A 19020-nucleotide genomic window follows, 5' to 3' on the forward strand; every position below is an offset into this window, starting at 1 on the left:
GAACGCGCGCCCTGCCGCTCCCAACCCCTTGCCGCCGCAGCGGCGCCGCCTTCCGCTTCCGCCTGCCGGGAACGCGCATGCGAGCCCAGCGCGGCGGGGTGGGGCCAGAGCCCGTGAGGGAGCGCGGGCGGGGGGTTGGAGCCGGTTGGGGTTTGGCTTGGCAGCCCCGGATCGCCTCACGGCCGTGCCGCGGGCTCCCGCCCGGGAGTCTTGCCTCGCACGGCTAGATTCAGCCGCCCGGCGGGCGTGCGACTTCTGCGGCTTACCAGCGCAGGCGGGAGGAGGCCGCTGGAGGAACGCGCTCCCCTGCCTGCCTGGAGTCGGGTGGGCGCCGCCTGACCCGGCCCGCCTTGGAGCACGCACCCGGCTTGCGCTGGAGGTGGGAGGCGCAGAGCGGCCCCCGAGCAGTGAGTGGCGTTGGTCAGGACGGGTTCTCTCTCCCTCGGTGTAGTGGCCCTTTGCAGCTCCTGGCAGGAGCAGCTCTAGCTGTTGTCCGAGCATCGCAGCCTAACCGTTGTGCCTGTTCGTCTCCCTCGCACGAAATTTTGCAAACCATTAAAAGCAATACTAGCTTTCTTAGGAGGCACGTATTTCACCATCTGTACTGCATAATAGCTTGTTAGTCAAGGTAACTGAAAGGCAGCTGCGACCTGCACGGAGGACAGTCCCCATCTTAAAGACCTTTTGCTTCTCAGAATCTTAAAGCCATCCATGAAGAAAAAAGTATACTCCGGGGCTACCAAGGCAGTCCCAGCACCCCAGGCCCTCCAACCCCTCTGTTAAAACCTACTGTTAGCTGGCATCATAAGTAACTGTAGCAAGGTCAACACCAGGGACACCTAGATCACAAAAGAAGCAGATGGATGATGGCATCACAGAACCATAACTATTTTTCAAAATAATTTATATGTGTTAAGTACTGAGCGGTTCAATCATGTTGTATCTGAACGCCTGAAAGGTCCAGGAACCACGTATAAAACTGCATTCAGTGTGCCCTAGGACAGGACACCTGACATGTATGAATAAAGAATGGCTCTACCAATTCTATATTTTGCATCCTAGCCCTGCTCCTCAGTCAGCACAGGCCAGTTGCAAATTTTCTGTGATGCTTGGGTGCTCTGCTGAGCTGTGGCCCTTGCAGAGGGCGTTTACATGGCTGGGGAAGCTGATCTTTGTTTTTAAAAGATAATTCTGACCCGCGAGGGATTAGCAGTGGCTAAGAGCCACAGACAGCTTGTAACAGACAGCGTTTTCAGTGTTCCCAGCTGGGAATCGTGCCTTGAGCACCCATTGCTGATGCACATACATGATCTTTTGGCTACCTAAAGGTATCCCCATCTGTCTGAGTGGCATGGTTCCCGCTGTAAATTGATGGGCTCTCACCCTGGAGCATGTTTCCTACACAATGATGGATGAAATGGATGAAGAGTAATGCGGTGATCACCACTGACAGAGAAAACTCTTCTTTTTTACTGATAACATTCTTCCTAAAACTTTATTATAATATGATTTTTCTGAAAAGAGAGTACCTAAAAAGTCAGTTCAGTGTTTAAGTGGGTTTCAAGATTTTGTCAAGGCTTTTGGACCTTAGGATCCTGATTTATTTTTTAGCCTCTGATATTCTTTAGTTTTCCCTATAGCCTTCTGATGTATAGGGCAATTGTTAACATCTCGAGGTACTGTGACCTGAAAATACATATCCTTAGGAGGAACTTTTCGTTTTCTGGGAAGAGAATTAAGCATGTTCCAGGTATAACAGAGGACAGTGATTCCTCCAGAACAACAAACATATGCCTAGGAACAGGTAACACTGGAAATAATATATCTGTTAAGTGGACTGTTAAAACCGTGGGGAAGAATCGCTGAAAAGGCTGTAGTAAAAAAACAGCTTCTGCCTCTCACTCCATGACAAATTTCACATGTGAGTTTCTACATATATGTAAAAGACGTAAGTTTGTGAAAGCTTCTCTCTGATTTGAAGAACAAATGTAGATTTTTTTAAAAAAATAACTAAGGAGTGGAAAGGAAGCCTAGGAATTGGGAAATAAAATAGAAAGATAAATAAAGAGGGACGGTGTGAGTGGTGAAGCTTTCTTGTAGAATGAAAAAGAATCAGTCAATAATGCTTCTAGTCAAATAGCAAGTGTTTGCATTTCTGCAGTGGTGCACTGATAATGGCCAGTCATTAGATATGTAGCCTTGTCAAACAGATTCTATTTCGCTCTTTTCTACTCACTTAGATTTGCAGAGTAAACACAGGTTGTGGAGCAAGGGCAGTAGTCTATTCTGGCTCAGTTGTCAGTGCAGCAGTTCCCATTTGTTAGTATTTCTTTGGGGGAAGCAGGGTGCAGGAGGAAAAGCAGGCAGTCACATGCTGGGCTGCCCAGCTGAACTTGCAAAGGCTCGGACTATAGAAATTCCCTGACGCTTCTGCCAGAGTATCAAATCCAGACAGACAATAAGTCTTTGTGGTGAACTCTGTCCTGAAGGAAAAGAAAACATACTTAGGAGGAGTACTAACTTTGTGTAATACAGACTTTACATAAAGTCTAATGTGGATGTGGATGTATTACACAAAGATTTTTAAAATTCTGCAAAATTAGGAAAATACCCACATTCTTCACTGGCGAATGTTGCACGATAGTGCAGAATTCCTCTTGGAGTTTCTGATGTCTGTGTTGTTTTGTTGTTGCTGTTTATAAATTACCACAGGAGCCACCAGCTGTCATCATATACATTTTATTGGCACTCTGTAAATACTAAATCAGCATGCTAAAATCAAGCCATGTGCAGTAACAGCTGATGCTCTGTTACTGAGAGCACATGCAAGGGAGAGGTATGCACTGTGACTCCCATGATTCTTACAGCTTACAAGTCCCTTGCTTCATGGAACTGTTTTCTGGGATTCATTTGGAGCCCAACTGTGCCCCTTGATCAATGTGCAGAAGAGTGCTGCCTGTGCACAGGTGTCCCCTGGGCTGAGAATTCAGCCTTCTTAACACTCATCTTCCTTCTGAATAGTGTGGTTTGTTACTGCCCTGTCTTTTCTGCAGCACCCTTGCATTGCTGGCTTCCTTGCAAACCTTGCTGACGTACGCAGGAGACACTTGTTAGCTCGAGAATGGGAACAGAATTCTTCATCTCATGACTTGCTGTGTGGAAACAAAACCTGTCCAGAAGTTTTGTAAGACAAAATGTCACATACCGGGGGTGGGGCAATAGATCTTTAAGTAAAGGAAAGTGTTTCTCGGGCTCCATTTTCACTCTGGCCTACTCACCACAAAAATTAAAGGCAAGGTGTGTTTTCCAATCTGTATGCCTTAGTAGTAGGCATGGGGAAATCTACTGTTTCCCCAGCCCAGGTAGGTTACATGGGACTAAAACAAAGCAGGCAGTAGTCTTAATTTTGGGAGCTAATTTTCATCCAGGTCACTTCAGTGGTGTGAGGAGCTCTGCTGAGATGAAGTCCCAGTGCAGATGTCCTAGCATTGATTCTCATAAGGCTTGTCTTCCTCTAAGAGTTGCTGTCTGAAGGCCCAGCAGGGTGACAGACCACTTGGATGCTTCTGTACCTATTTCAACATGACATGAGTTTGAACCAGCTTCAGCAGAGGGTTCAGCTGAGATACTGCCTTGCTCAGAAAGGCAGCCTAGGTACATGCCTGCTCTGTTTGGACACCCTGACCACAGGCTGCAGCCGCTAGCAGAACATCAAGTTGAACTGATGGTAATAACAATACCCTAAACCAGCAAAAGGAAGAGTCCTCCAAAAAGGCCTTGGAGAAGCGTAAGGCCAGCACTGATTTCTCTTCTTAATTATTTTTTCTTCATTTTAGCTTTTGGGCCATTTTTTGATTTTCAAGTTGAAGTGCATTTTGCTGGTGCCATGGAGCACGAGGCACTGTAAACAAGGTAATTTTGTTCTCAGTGTAAATGAGAAACCTTTTTATCCATATTCCCGTGTGACGTACTGTGTCCCTCAACGAATGCCTGTACCAGTGGACTTATGTTTCAACATTGCTGTTGATACTGCTATAATAAGAGGCTTGTAAATGGTTAAGGAAGACTCGTTAGCAGGAACTCAGGACTGACAAAGAAGAAACATCAGTTGAGACATAAGTTTGAGTCTAACACCATATTTTGAGTGAATTACGCACTCAAGCACTATGTGCTCTGTGGAAATAAAATGACTTCTTTGATGACTTCCAGCCCCCCTCCCTCCTTATCTGTTCGAGGAATTCCTTGTTGGCTTGTAATTGGTCACAAATGCAGGCAAAGCATTTCATTGTAACTAGTTCAAGCTCCCTTTGTCCTTGAAGGTATTCAAAACCTGCTGAAACCAAACTTGTAGTGTGGATCAGAGTCAAGGGGTAACAGTCTGCGCGAAACAGCTGGTTACTTGTGGTGACGAAGAGGAGCCATCCGACTTCATCCCCATGACCCTCAACGACCACCACCAAACAGCAGTAGCAGGCGCAGCTGGGAGGAGTTTATGGAAATCACTTCTTGGAACTCATTTTAATACGAAGCAGGACAGGGTATGAATATGTACAGGTGTGTGAGGTAACCCAATAAGTAAGTGTCATCGAACTGTATATAACCAAGAAGAACTGCCACGTTAGTGTGCACGTCCGCAGTGGAGCAACCCCCAGTGCACCCAGCGCTGAACCATTGCAACCAGCAACTAATGGAACTCCCCACCTGACGTGAAGTCAATTCGGACTGATGGAACGCCTCAGCTCCATGGTGGTTGATACTGCAATCTCTCTCTCTCTCTTTCTCTTTCACTCTCTTTCTCACTCTTCTTTCTTCCCCCTCTTCTCCTGCATGCTTGTTGCGGGCTAAATAAAGTGACTTAAACCTTGACTCCGTTTTGAGTCTTAATTCTGTTCCTGAGAATTGCGAAGACCTCCTCACGATAAAGCACCTAATTGGACATCACTCAGGGGTTAAGCCCAGCTGCCCCCAGCCACCCAGAGCAATCTGAGGTCAGTTGGAACACAAGGGGGTTTAACCTCTGCCAAAGCAATCTATCTGATTGCAGATGTGACATCCTGCAGTGGGCAAACTGTCATTTCCTCATGCCTATTCTTTCTCACCTGAGCAGAGGGAGCAACCGTGAGGGAAGATGCTGGGGGAGCTGAAGTTGGTGTCTGCATACCAGATATTCAAGGACTTGGGTTTTACAAAAAAGCTCATGCAAAATATTTGTCATTCACCATCAATGTTTCCGCTTTCCACTGGCATGCTGCCTGATGGAGGACCTGAGGTAGCCTCAGCCCCACCCCTCCTCACCTGCACCACCCTGCACAGCACATGCTCCCAGGCATGATGTGATCACGCAGCTCTGCGGACTGGCAGGGGGCTTCTCCCAGAATGGGGAATCTTGTCGCCGTGCTGTTGCAGCCAGGAGCTAGTACATTAAAGAGAAGGTACTGCAAGAGACTTCGCCACCTGTCAGTACAACATGCTAAAGCTTGTTAGCTGACAGGCATGAGGTTAGCTGTGAATATTTCATAAATGGTGAACAAAGTACCAAGCACAGCATGAAGTACCGAGTGCAACTTCCGAGGCTTTTTCCTGAAATAGATGGTTGTGCACAATTCAGTAAGAGCCACCCTCCAGTGTTTGATGTAATTATGGGCATTAAAGCCAACCGCACAAAATCCTTACTTAAGAGAATAGCCTGTACTAAAGATTTATTTTGCTTAAGCAATTAGAATAAACAGCACTTCTTCTCAGTTATTTTTGAGGTAAATACAGCTATTTGGAAAAGAGGCGTTAGGTGAAACAGAATGACAGAAGTGTACAAACTCCACTTGGGACTGAGCTGAATTTTCAGAGCCGTCTGAAACCATGGCTTAGTCTCGTTCTGTGAGACAGGTTTGCAGAAGGAGAGCTGAAACAGAGGAGTTACCAGTAGTGCCACTGTAAGCGTGGTTAGAACGGAAAAGGTCTCACTGCAGAAAGCGTGCAATCTCCGAATGGACACACAGCTGAACGACAGCCATGCGGGTTTGCTGCTATGGAGCCTTACTGCTGGAAGCACTCACACCGTGACACAGTGACACAGATCACACCCTTCACCTTTCTGACCCACATCATTATAATAATAGTTATGCTGAGGGAGCGAAATTCTGTTAGCCCCTGGGCACAATTTATTCCTAATACAGAATTTTTAAAGGCTGAGAAATCTGATCCAATTAACACATTCTTGATTTTGCAGAATACCGTGCTAATTACATGCAACCAGTCATTGCTGGGTTAATTAACATTCATCCAAAAAACCTAAAGCACTAATCTAATTAGCAATTACTACAGCTGTCATTACCTCTTTTCACCTACTTTTAAGCTGTGCAAATTCACACTAAGAATCTGGTCGTGCACACTCCTTACATGAATAGCCGCCTTTGACTGCAGTAATGCTTCAGCACCCAGAAGGCGCTTTAAAAGTTAGGCTGAATACAGTCCACAATATAGCTTCAGTTCTGCTACCCTTATGTGCAAAAGTCACAGCTTAGCAGCCAGCCATGTCAAAATTATGAGAATGGAAGTTTTTTTTTCTTTTTAATTGACTTGTGATCCAAATTGGAGTGTATGCAGGTCCTACCTTGAAATGGTTCTCTGCAACTATCAAACCTAAAACATACTTGTATTTAAGAAAAAAAAAAAAAGAAAGAAAATGGGGGCAAGCGTTCTTAAATACTCACACAGCTCTAAAAACATGAGTTGACAGAAGCCTCAGAAGTTTTAGCTTTTTCAGATTAAAAAATTAAGTTGTGAATAAAGAGGGGAATAAAAAGTTGAGACATGTAATGCTTTGTGTGCTTTTATTCCTTAGGCTGGATTCAGGCAGTAATCACGTTCAGTAACTCGGAAAGGGTCCATAAGGTGCTGAGGCTTGAACCTTAGGTAAGGCAGGGAGCTGTTTCTTAGCTGTGCCACTTGCATACTTTAACAAAGCACCAGTCATTGGGGCTGATTGTGCAATTGGACATGCACGTGAGGAGGAGCCTCTGCAGAAAAAAGGAGGAGCCATAAAGAATTACTTTGTTCTCTGAAGCGATACCGTTCCGAGCTGGTGCGACTTTGCCTGGTAGAAAAGCTTTTCTTTCTTTGGGCATAACTTGAGCCTGTTTGTGCTCAGTGCAGCCTAACGGGAAGGTAAATTTCGGAATCTGGTGCTAGTTCATTCCACTAGCATCCTGACTATCAGCAGTATAAAGCTAGAATAAATGCTAAGTTAAAATAAGCATTTCCTTTACTGCATTCAATACTGGGATGATAAGACCTGAACAGCTTATTACTTGGAATGACATCATGTATCATACCGCAACATATCAACAGTCATCACGTCCTTAGGGTAAAGAAATAGAGAGGAGGCTCTGTTCAGTTTTAGTAAATGATTTTTATTATGTAAAAACAGGTTTATATATATACAATGAAAGATAACCATATACTAATCTTCAGTTTGTTCACTGCAAGGGAGAAGCAAACTGGTGCAGCAGTTCAGGTCCAGTACCAGAATATCATTCAGATAGTTTTCTGTTAAGTATCAAACATGGGCCATGCTGAACATATTTTTTGACAAGATGTTAAGACACTACCAGTAACAGTGCAGTTCAGATCCAAGGAATTGTTTACCCAACCCTTGCATTGACCAGTTATATCAATATCGCTTTCTAATACACCACTCCCCCCCCCCCCCCAAAAAAAAACCCAAAAAACCTGTAAATATTTTAACAATCGGAGCCTGTGTCTGAGAGTTTGGCAATAGCAGTGGCGCAGATTCAGAGCACTGAAGATGCTGGGTTAGTAATGGGCTGAAGTCTAGAGGCTGGAAGCTAATGGCTGTCTGGGGTGCCAGGTCTGCAAGACAAACCCAGGGAGAAGCAGCTGGGGAAAGCAAAGAAGCCCCCAGTTTAGCTAACAGCCACTGGTGCTGGGTTGGCTAGCATTAGACCCCTCCTTGCAGAAAGTTTTCTTGGCTCTTCCTATAAAGCTGTACAGGTATTGGCACACTGATAAAATCCTTCTGCAGATTTTCTATCACACACATGCCTTTCTTGCTTTAGTTTAGGTGTTGAGAACATTGCTTAAACTTTGTCTTGGAGTCACTACCCATATTAAAATTCATCACACTGGAAAACATGAATTGTTTTTCCACAATTAATTTAAATAATAATAGTAATAACAATCCGTTCACTTACAGTATTTTCTGTGGGAGTATACAATTTAATTTTTTGTTTTTACTCATTCTACTATGTAACACTTTCAATAAAGTGCAGAGTAAATACCAGAGTGTAGAAGGAGAATAAATAGTTGCTGTGGCAAAATATCTTTTGCAACCACTATCTAAGTGTGCACATTGTGAGGTTTATTAGTTTTTGCTGGGAACTGAACAGCTAGGAGCAATCAGAATGACCTTAACTAGTCAGAGCTTTCAATCTGACTTCTATTTTTGCACTCTCCAGACACTATCTTGTTGTAAAAGTAGGCCTGCTTTAAGAGACTAAAGCCTGCCCTGGGTTGCCCGTAAAGCTATATTGGCAGTCCCTGCAAGCAAAGGCAATGTAAACAAATCAATATATTAGATTTTTGCACAGGTAAATCATGCTAGTTCTTCAGCTGTTGCTTAATAGCATCCCAGAAACAGTTATAGGAAGGGTGGAAAATTCCTGAAAGCTTTTCGTTATGAAGGTAAGAAATGTACAGTGATCTCGTCCCCAGTTCTTTAACAGCTGCCAGGTGTTTTTAAGTCAAGTTATTGTTGAAACAGTTCAAGTAGAAGGTTTATATCTTTAATATTTTCATGTAGCAGTGTGATGAAAGTTTGTCTTTTTGCTTTTTTATACTTTTTTTCATTGTCAGATTGTTATGGAGGAGTTAAGAGGTACTTCACACAGGTTAATTGTGCTCATGTACATTTGCATGCAAGTCTGACAGTGGAGATCCAATCTCAGGGTCTTTAATCCTCTGACTCTCACATTTACACTCCTCTACGATCATGACTTCTTTGACCACTGGAACAGAACCGGTGCAGTTGAGATTCAGGCGCTTCATGGAGAATTTGCTGGGCAGGCAATGGGAACAAAACGTATAAAGGCGATCTTCTGGACCAGGAACATGAAAGGAACTACACTTTCCAAAGCACAGTTTGTTCTGCACCGTCACCTTCTCACAGCTCTCGTGAGTAACACCCTGAAACAGAAAGCAGTTGAAGTCTCTGGTACATGAGCGGCCTGTGGACTTCGGTAGAACGCATTAAGGCAAACACACACACCTCTCCCCACCCCCCCACCCCCTTGTTTTTTCTTATCAGAACATTTACTTTAAATATCTTCATTTATTATGTAAAGCAAGTGGTAAAACAAGTGATTTGAAAAATGAACATTTTTAATTCCTGTGGGCAAATCTTAGATTGAACAACAAAGGCAAAATCTGTTTAAACTATAGCCCTTATAAGGTGATGGGGAATATCCAGTAGGTGGGGGTTTTATACTTACCTTTTAATTGTCCTTTGAATTCTACATTTCTGACATGGTTAAGCAATCTTACACATTTAGCAGGACTTAGAACATCATTTTGGCCTGCTGTTCATCTATATATGCACCACTCAACTGTAATCTTGAAGATTTGTCTCCATATGGAAGAAGCATAATATACTTTGACAGATCTTTTTTTATAATTAAAATCTTAGAAGTGCAGTGGAAGTTCTGTAATCTCTTGGTTTGCAAGAATAGCAGTTCCTTGTGGCAGAAGAGCCTATGTCAGCTTGCAAGCTATAAAAGGCTAGACTGACGTTAGCACTTTCCTAGCGGCATAACTTCAGCCGTCCTGGAGGAAGCTTGCCCTATTTCATGGCAGAAACAAGCAAAACAGTACAAATTTCTAGGCCACATCTACACTTACGTATGTCTGCCAGTGAAAGAAATTTAGTGAGGGATGTGAAAAATCACAGCCCTTGACAGACTGTGATTATAGAAGCACTGAGAATAGCTGTTACAAAAAATACAGCACTTTTTTTATATATGCTGGCTACTTGTCTAGATGTTACAGAATGACAGAAGGGTTCATCTGTGCATGGGACAACTGACCAGCACTCCAGCATTCTTAGTACAGGATTAGATGCATGCATCCCGCAAAGAGTCCTGGGGCAAATATTTACAGGTGGGATGTGGTTATCTAACATAGCAGAAAGGAATTCTTGCTTAGCTGTAGGAAGACAACCACGTTCCACCTGTAAATATTTGCCCCAGGACTCTTCGTATATACACTTACATATGTATATACATATACAAGTGTATGTATATATATGTAATTCACATATAAAAACTGTTTAGATGTATATTTATTGAATAGGTAATTAATCACCACTGCCCTGCTTGCTCAGGCTAGGTCAGAACATCTTTGCATAAAAAGAATAAATAACTCTCTGAAAATTGAATGTGTGTTTTTCCAGGGCTATAATTTAGCTGTTTGCCTCATCATACTAAAGCTTTTTCAGCCCTTTTCAGTGGTGCTTTTCAGCCACTTATCAAGTGTGAGTGTTCTGAAGCAGCCCTGTGAAATAACCACGTGTGTCTTTAATTGCTGATTACAGAAGGCAGGGGAAAGGACGTGTTTATTGAGCCTGGATACCAGTTCTTACCTGGGAAAAAGGCAGGGTTCTGCAGTTTTCTTGGTGCATATCGTTGGTCTTGATGGGCAAGACAACCTCTTCAGATGCTGAATTTTTCCTTAACATGAAGTGGTCCCAAAACTTCTTGGCATCCTTCCTGTAGGGAGGTTCAGCCTCCCTCTTGCTGGAATAGTGGGATGGTGAGAAACTTTCCACAGGAGAGATCTCTCTGGGTGCTACCCTGGTTCTCAGGTCTTGGTCTGCATGGAGTTTGGCATTGGGAAGGATGAATCTGGATGATTTTTTCTCCTCTTGCTTCTCACTTCCAGACGCTGTCTGAGGAATTGCTACAAAAAAGCTCGGTTCTCCAGGGGTTTCGTCAACACCTACTGGGTTTTTCCCTACCAGCTCACGATAACTCTGACCTTCCAGCAGTTTTTTGTCCAGATAGAAAAGGTGCTGAAATGGCCACCTGCTTTTTCTTTGTGGTGAATCTCCCCGTGGCTCTGTGGCTGCAAGACATGAGAGCACTAACAGCTGAAGGAGAAGCAGTGACATGATCCTCTGAAGTGCAACTGTGTAGACCTGCTGTGATTGCAGTGAACATTGTGTGCTAGCTTTATACAGGAGCCTGAAGTCAGTTTATGGCTGCAGTCTGTGGGCAGAGGAGGGGAGGGCTCAGGGGAGGTCCCAGTGTGACTAATTGCATTAATTTACAGTAGATTACAATTATGATAGGGGAGTTTGTGCTAATGAAACTCTGCTTTCAATCTGGATTATGTGTATTAGGAGTTCCTATCTAAAATCTAGTAACCCAGGATGGTGTGGGGGACAAAAAGAATCAACAGGAGGAAATGTTTGGATAAGGTGTCTAGTTTAGGCCTAGGAATTAAGGAAACATTTGAGATTGTGTATTAGCATGTTTAATGTGATCTTCATTGTTTGTTTTGACTTTCCATTCCACAAAGTCAGAGACTGTCAAAACAAGGAGTGTTACTTCATCACAACAGGGAAATGCAAGCTGAATCAAGTTTGATACAACGTGAAGCTGGATCTGGAGACATCAAATCAGCCCATGTTTTCAAAAGTTGAGTCTAATTTTAGTCTTTCATATTTGGGATGTGACCCTAGGCCTGCAGCAGCATCCTGCAAACTGATAGGCTGGTGCTCACACACACAGAAGAATCTGGCAGAGAGCACTAGCCCTTGCTTCACCTCCTTCACAGCAGGTTTGCAGCTGCTGGAGTGCAGACATATCACTACCCCCGAATAAAAGGTCCTGGGGTGAGGAAACTCTGTGGCCCAGATTCTCACAGATTATCTGACACTGTTACATCCTGTTCAGGCACCAGAGGCACTATAGGCATCTCATAAAGCTGTTAAGCAAAGTGAGGATTTAAGAAAAACATGATAAAAACGACATTTTATTACTATAGACATCAGTGTCTCAACAGAAATGTCAAAAAACTGCTGGAACCTAAACTGTAGGCATATTTTGCAAAGTTACCATGCTATGAAACATGCAAGAAAAAAGAATCTGACAGAACATCATCCTGAGGGAAGTTTCAGAAGAAGAAAAAGGTATTTTCAATAAACATTGCAAATGCTGATCCTAATCTGAAAATACTAAAAGGAAGTTCTTCAGATGACTTGCCATTTAGGTACTCCAATCTTTACTCACCCCTGTTCCTACCAGGAGTCTGTTAGACTCTAAATTTTTTGTTAATGTCATTATTCTTGAAAACCTATGCAGGCTGTGCTAGATGTATGGAATTAGTGGACTTTCATTTCCAGGTAGTTAGTTTATTGCCTGATAGCCAAAGCAACTTCCTGGCCACATCCTTGTGAGGCACTGATTTACAACTTCAGCACAAAGTTAGTGGAGATGTAGAGCTTTTCCATACTACAGAATTCTCTTGAGTTAAAGTTTGTTCTAGTCTTGAGCTCCATCCTAAGACAGAAGTACATAAATCCCTTCATGGTACATACTGTTTTATCCTGCAAATACAGCACCTAACAAGACTTCAGGTGTAAAGGCACAAAATGTTACTTACAAAAGGGTAGGAAAGAAGGCTAAGGCAAAGCCGTGTCAGCACGTTGTGCCACAAGCCACTCCACGACCCAGAGGCAGGAAAGAGAGATCTCTGCTCCTCTAGGCCAAGCCAGTTACGGTTCATGGGTTTTCTTGGATGCTTTTCACAAAGACCTGGTAAGAACCAAAAGCAGCATGCTGGCACTGGTTCTGCAAGGCCAGTCTAATACTGTTCCTTCATGGAGTAAGCTGGGGCTGCTTTCTGAGAGGCAATGCTGGTTTAGAAAAGGGGCTGGGTACATCTGGGCACAGTTAATTCTGTATTTACATAGTGTATAAGCCTGTTTCAGAGTCAGACGTTTGTGTGACCGTGCACAGGTAGCAGATCTGTCCTCAGCCCCCCGGTTCAGCCAGGAGCCTGCCTGCAGCATGGGAAGAGATCCCAGCTCAGACAGCAAGTTTGGAGGGTCATTCAGGAGTTAAAAATAGCCAGTATTTGTAAGTCTCTTTGCGGTGATATCAACTGCAGAGACTAATAATTGACAACAGGGATTGGACTGGGCACATAATCATTATGTTCCAAATGCAGCTAATCCCAGGTTTCTACAAAAAGAAATGCTGTATTTTTTTTAAAAAAAAAATTGTTTTCCTGCCTGATTACCCTTTCATATAAGCACAGCACATGTTTTCACTGTATTTTGGTTGTTAAGTCTTGTGGCTAAACGCAGCAGTGTCTTTCAAGCAGGCTCTGATTTGCCTTCATAGTAGCAATTTATTCGGGACATTCTGTTTTCACTAGAAATAGTCACCGTGCATGTTTGCCGATCCTTTTAAAACTGTCAGGTCTATAGATGATAAGTGCTATGCAAGTGCAAAGTGGTATTATTAATTTGTTTCAGAGCCGGAGTTTATTCAGTCATTATGGACATAAACTGAGTAATTAGTTACACTGCCAATTGATGCCTAAAAATAATTCTCAGGCAGTGCTTGAATTACTTGCCTACTGTTGAGCTAAATAGTCTCATCATAGCATGATTGATGATTAAATCATTAAAATGGATTTTATGTATTACAGGCCAATTCAACATCCTGTCATTTTCCCAACACATCCTATGTAGACAAACTTGTATCTAGATATATCTTTTACAGAACCCATATGAAGACCTCAGAACTAACGAATTAGCACTATGCAGTTTATTCTCCAATTATTGTACTTATCAAAGAAAGCCATCTGCAGTCTTTGTTTCACTGAGTTTTGGGGAAACAGATCACATACAGGCCTCGGGGGAAGGTTATAATTATGAAACCAAAAGGCTTTTCACAAGGTGTGATATGAAAGAAAAGACAGTAAATCTGTCTAATTTTGTACCTTCAACCTCAGGTACCGCACATCATTAATTCTCCCCCCCTTGCCGTTGAGTTTCCAGTCCTCTGTTGCATTGTTGGGTTTTTTCTTCACTCATTTATACCTTCCTGTTCACATTTCTCTGCTTCTTTCCTCAGTGCTGTAGCAAAAGAACTGAGCACAGTCTGCCAAAATGTGGATGCTCACTGCTGAAAATGCTCGCTTTGTGTCCAGCAGGCCTAGCATATGTGTCCTTCATGTGTATTGGCCTGTGTTCTTGTGGCTGTAGGTATGTATGTGTGATGCAGTGATGGGTTTCTCTGTTATAATTCTCAGGCTGGTAGAGTTTGGACAGGTGTCCACTTCCTGAAGCATCTCCTGCATGGTTCTGGCACTTACATACTGCCTAATTGAGAGGGTATCCAACTCCAAGCCCAGCCTGAGGAGCTGTCTTGGGTTTGTGCTTGGTTGGGTCTGTGTTTGATTGGGTTTGTGCTTCAGGTTGTTAAGCTGTGGGACAGTGAGCCAGGGGAGGAGGAGTCTGTGTAAAGAGATGTTTCAGTCTTCATGGAGACATGTCTGTCTTAGCTTGCTGTGAATAATTTGAGAGAGCAGAGGGGGTTCAATTGAGAACTTTGACAACAGAAAGAAAATGGTATTAACATCATTCAAGAAAGAAAATGGAGATAAGGGCTCTTTTATTACAATAAATATACACCTAGACTTACCTGAAAATTTCATCTGTACAAATATTCTTTTGCTTACTGTTCTTATATCCAGCACCTCAGATACTTCTACTACCTCTGACTGAAAAAAATACATTATCTCAACACTAAAAAAAGCAAACAAACAAACAGACCTTACTGTATTCTTGTCTTCTAACTTTATACCACTTGTCTACTGATGCAGAGGATGGCAGTTAAGCAACGGAATTAGAGTAGCAGAGTAGTCCATATTGCAAGCAGTGTAGCTTCTTCATGGGCAATAAGAGAGAACTGACGTCTGCATCTCTTCCATGAAGGTGATGGAGGTTGGTGAGGGACAATGACTTTACACATTCTACTTCAAGCCAAGAATCATACTAGAATCGAATTTTATGACAATCTTTCTTGAAGTCATTTTTCCTCTTAGATAGCTGCTTGCACACCTGTAACTTCTCTTGATTTTACTTCTCAAAATAAACAGCTTTTTCTCCTCCATAAACATGTCTTGGTAATATTAATTCAGGGATAGGAACATGGACAGAAACAGAATTCAGGAACTGCATAAACAGTAGGTATATAATGCTTAACTGTAAGTGTGTTTCTGCTGTGTCCATCTCAGTAGTCTTTGTCACTAGAAAAGGAAGCTTTTGTGAGATTATGAAACTGAACAAACGCATATTCACCAAAATACGTTGTGGTTTTTATTGTTAACACACATTACAAAGTTAAACATAACAATATATATCGTGTTCCGAATACAAGAATTACTATAGCACCAGTCTTGTGATGTAAATAATACTGAATCACAGTATTCAGTGAATTATATGTAAAATTCTCTCAAAGCTATTTTTTATAATTTTAGAATGAGTGAATAAAAAATTTAAGACATCCAGTAGTCTTCAGTGAGTACAAAAAAAGATGGAAAACATTTTTGTGGGTTTTTTTTTGGTTGGTTGATTGGTTTGGTTTGTTGGGTTTTTTTTGGGGGGGAGGGGAGGGGGAGGTGCACATTAAAAACTTGCTCTCCATGAAGTTAATAACCACACAAATGTTTTAGAATATTTTAGTTTGGAAGAAGTGCTCCTGTGCCCAGCTGCCTATCCATCTTTTTTCATACCCATTGTCTTTGAATCAACCACTTCTCTGTCAAATTTATCTGAAATTTTTCAACAGATTTAAAAGATACTTGACAGGGGGAAATGGTGGTTAAAAGGAACAGGTACACAAAGAGCTCACGACTCCCACAGCTTCATAGAAATCTGAGGTTCCTTTCACTGGGCTGTTGCATCTTGGTTCTGTTTCTTTGAAAGGTATATGGATAGTTCTAGAGAAACAAATCCTTTGTTTATCCATAAAGTGTGGCACCCATAGGTGAACACCAGAATTTACATGTTCTTTGTTCTTTCTTTCAGCGGCTTCAAATTCCTCTGATGATGTTCATCCTCTGAACACTGATTTTCCCCTCAGTTTACTCAGAGTCTAGTTCAAAAAGTAATGAAAACAGGAAAAACTCCCGATATTTTCTCAGGTCTTGTAGGCCCTTCCTTTACTAAACCTCTTTGAGACAAGAACTCCCTGTCGCAACAGTAAAAGTTACTTATTTGTGCTCTCCCTGGTTTTAGTATGTGGTGTGCTTCTAGCTCCCTCATTCTACTAAAAACTGTAAAAATCTTTGAAAAAAAGACTTCATTTATAAGGACAGAGCAATTACAATTTACAAATATACGTTTGGAACAGCTAAGTGTATTGAAAGACAACTCATCAGCCTTTTCAGGGCAGACATATCCTTGCACTGCTACGTAATAATTTTAGCTGTATTAATGTATTGAATTAGATCTAACAAAACCAGTAAACACACTCAGTTCGCACCACTAACAGTCTGTTGTGTACTGGAATCTTCCTTCTCTTCAATCACTTTAAAGGAGCTTGAATGGAATAAGACAAAAGCAAACCCCGGAGATCACTGTTGTCTCAGACTAGGCACAAGTCCTTTATTAGTTACTGATCAAGTAACAAGCACCTCGGTCAAAGTTCCCTCTCCGTTGATGACATTTATTTATTAAAGAATTAAGAGAGGTATTTGAATAATCTCAACAGGCTTTATCAAGACAGCACCAATAAACCCAGCAGTTTTTATAAGGAGAAGGGCCTAAAGAAATAAAAATTTATGTCTAACCAAGCTCTCTTGGTCAATTTTCCCTGGAATTTAAGAACACAACAGCAAGAGATCCCAAGAGTGCAGGGTTGGGTTTTTCCCCCCCCCAGTGAAAACTCTCAGATACAAAAACAGGTCCAGAGGGGTGCTCAGGGGTACTTGGCTTGAGGAATTCTTGAAACAATTAGCCTATCTATGTTGATCTAGAAAATTCCTTAAGCAAAAGTGTTAGTGTCTAGCAACATGTCTAGAAGCTTGGCATAAAGATTACTATGACAAAAAAAAAAAAAAAGAAAATAAAAGAAAGAAGAGAGAAATCCCCATAATATTTGTATCTCTATCTCTTGACAACAGCAGGGGTGGGGAGGCTCTGCCCACCGTGTTTTTCCTCTGTTTGTGCATTGCACTTGTGTTTATCTGCAGCAGCCCTTTCGGAAAGGTTCTTGCTGATATACAAAGACTGCCAGCTCCTCACATCCGTATTCATTCAACATGTCACAGGCAGGGAGGACGGATGAATAACCCATGCGTGCCAAAGGCAGGGGGAATGGATAAATAATCCAGGAAACCATGTCCCTCCTCCCAAAGAGGAGAGGTGATTCTGCGGCGCCTGTCCCTCGCAGGGCTGAGGAACCCCAGGAGGAGGTTTTGCACCTCGGGTGTGAATGCTGTACAGATGTGATCTGTCCAGAGGTGATGGGGGCAAGGGGAGAATCAGCCGCTGGCAGTGGGCAGGCAGATGGGAGGGATGGAGGTTCCTAAGGTACGGGGCAAATTCACTCTGCTTAATGCCACACCAACTGTCACATGCTCACCACCGGTAGAGAGGGGGAGTTGAGAAGAGCCTTAATATTACTGGGTTGGGTTTTTTTAGGAAGCTTATGACTTGTGTGGGGCTTTTTCTTTTTTTAATTTTGAGGCTGGCGGTACGAAGGTCCTAAAGCAAGATTTTTGACAGGTCAGACATGAATTTACTGTAATGTTACAAAATGGTAATACTCCAAGGGCATGTGTTTAAAGTGAGTTAAAATTAAGTAATGGGCAGCTGTTTTTTCCTATCGAATGCCAATTTTTAAGGCTTACCCAGAACTAAATCTGGATTTTTAATTACTATTTTTAAAAACCTCTAAGCCCTAATAAGTAGATTAATACTTTTCCAAAGCCATAGCTGCTTTAGTACAAAATATGTCTCACGATTACATTGGTTTACACACACGTATAAATCCTATCGATGTTCATGTGCCGTTGAATATCCCAAGATAATATTCTAGGATTAAGCTTCAGTATTAATTTTGTGTGTGTGTGTAAATCACCCCTTGATACAGCTTTAGATTTAAGACCTCCCATTATTTAATTACACAAAAAATTACAGCGGCGTCCTGCAACTCCCAGAAAACATTGAACAGTTTTGGTTAGGAATGTGACACAACATGCAGCTCTCCCTGAGCAGATCTGCTGGGATCCGAGGCTGGCCATGGGAGGTAGAAAAAGAAATACAAGGCTTTGCTCCTCCGTAGGAAAAGAAATACAAGGCTTTGCTCCTGTGTCCCTAAATACCGCCGGGGTGGTATTTTCGCAAGACATTTTACTAGGGCATGTACCAAAGAGGCCCCAGTCTCCTGATACAATGTCCCTCCCCTTGTCACCCAGGAGGACCTGCTTTTAAGCAGGTTTGCTGATCCAAGCCTGCCCTCATTTCCACCCCAAGCAGCCGCCTTCTTTTTTGTTACCACCAGGTAAAACTGCAGGTTTTACTGCAAATGAATTAAAGCAACATCCAAATTCACAACATCCCTCCCTTAAGAGTGAAGCAAATTGTCTTTTTCTCTTTTTTTTTTTTCTTTAAGAGAAAGTATTTTTACACAGAAATGTGATGAAAGCCTTCAGGTCTAGTTCTTTGGGGTAAAAAAAAAAAACAAAACATGAGTAAATTACAGATCAAAGTATTTGGGGAGAATTCAAAACCATAACCTGGACTTTATCTTTGCAACTGACCTCTGTTCCTTGGTTATAATCCAATCCATCTGCATCTCTGGCAGCAGATAAAATAAACCTTGCTGATAATTAGGACACTTGTCTAACTGCACACCCTCACATGTCTGCAGATAAATAAAACTGAAACCACATGAATTTCCATGTGCTTTCAAAGAGATCCTCCATGAT

At 42.3% G+C, this 19020-nt stretch overlaps 1 protein-coding gene across 1 annotated transcript; it reads right to left on the reverse strand.

Annotated features, from left to right (window-relative positions):
- Positions 1 to 8907: 8907 nt before the first annotated feature.
- On the reverse strand, positions 8908 to 11179 carry CER1 (cerberus 1, DAN family BMP antagonist; the record flags this gene model as incomplete). Its single annotated transcript, XM_084278223.1, has 2 exons — positions 8908 to 9201; positions 10652 to 11179. 2 exons carry the CDS (start codon positions 11177 to 11179, stop codon positions 8908 to 8910), a joined length of 822 nt encoding a protein of 273 aa, XP_084134349.1.
- Between the last annotated feature and the right edge of the window lie 7841 nt (positions 11180 to 19020).

Source organism: Gallinula chloropus, assembly GCF_964237585.1.
Source record: "Gallinula chloropus genome assembly, chromosome: Z".
Lineage (NCBI taxonomy): Eukaryota > Metazoa > Chordata > Aves > Gruiformes > Rallidae > Gallinula > Gallinula chloropus.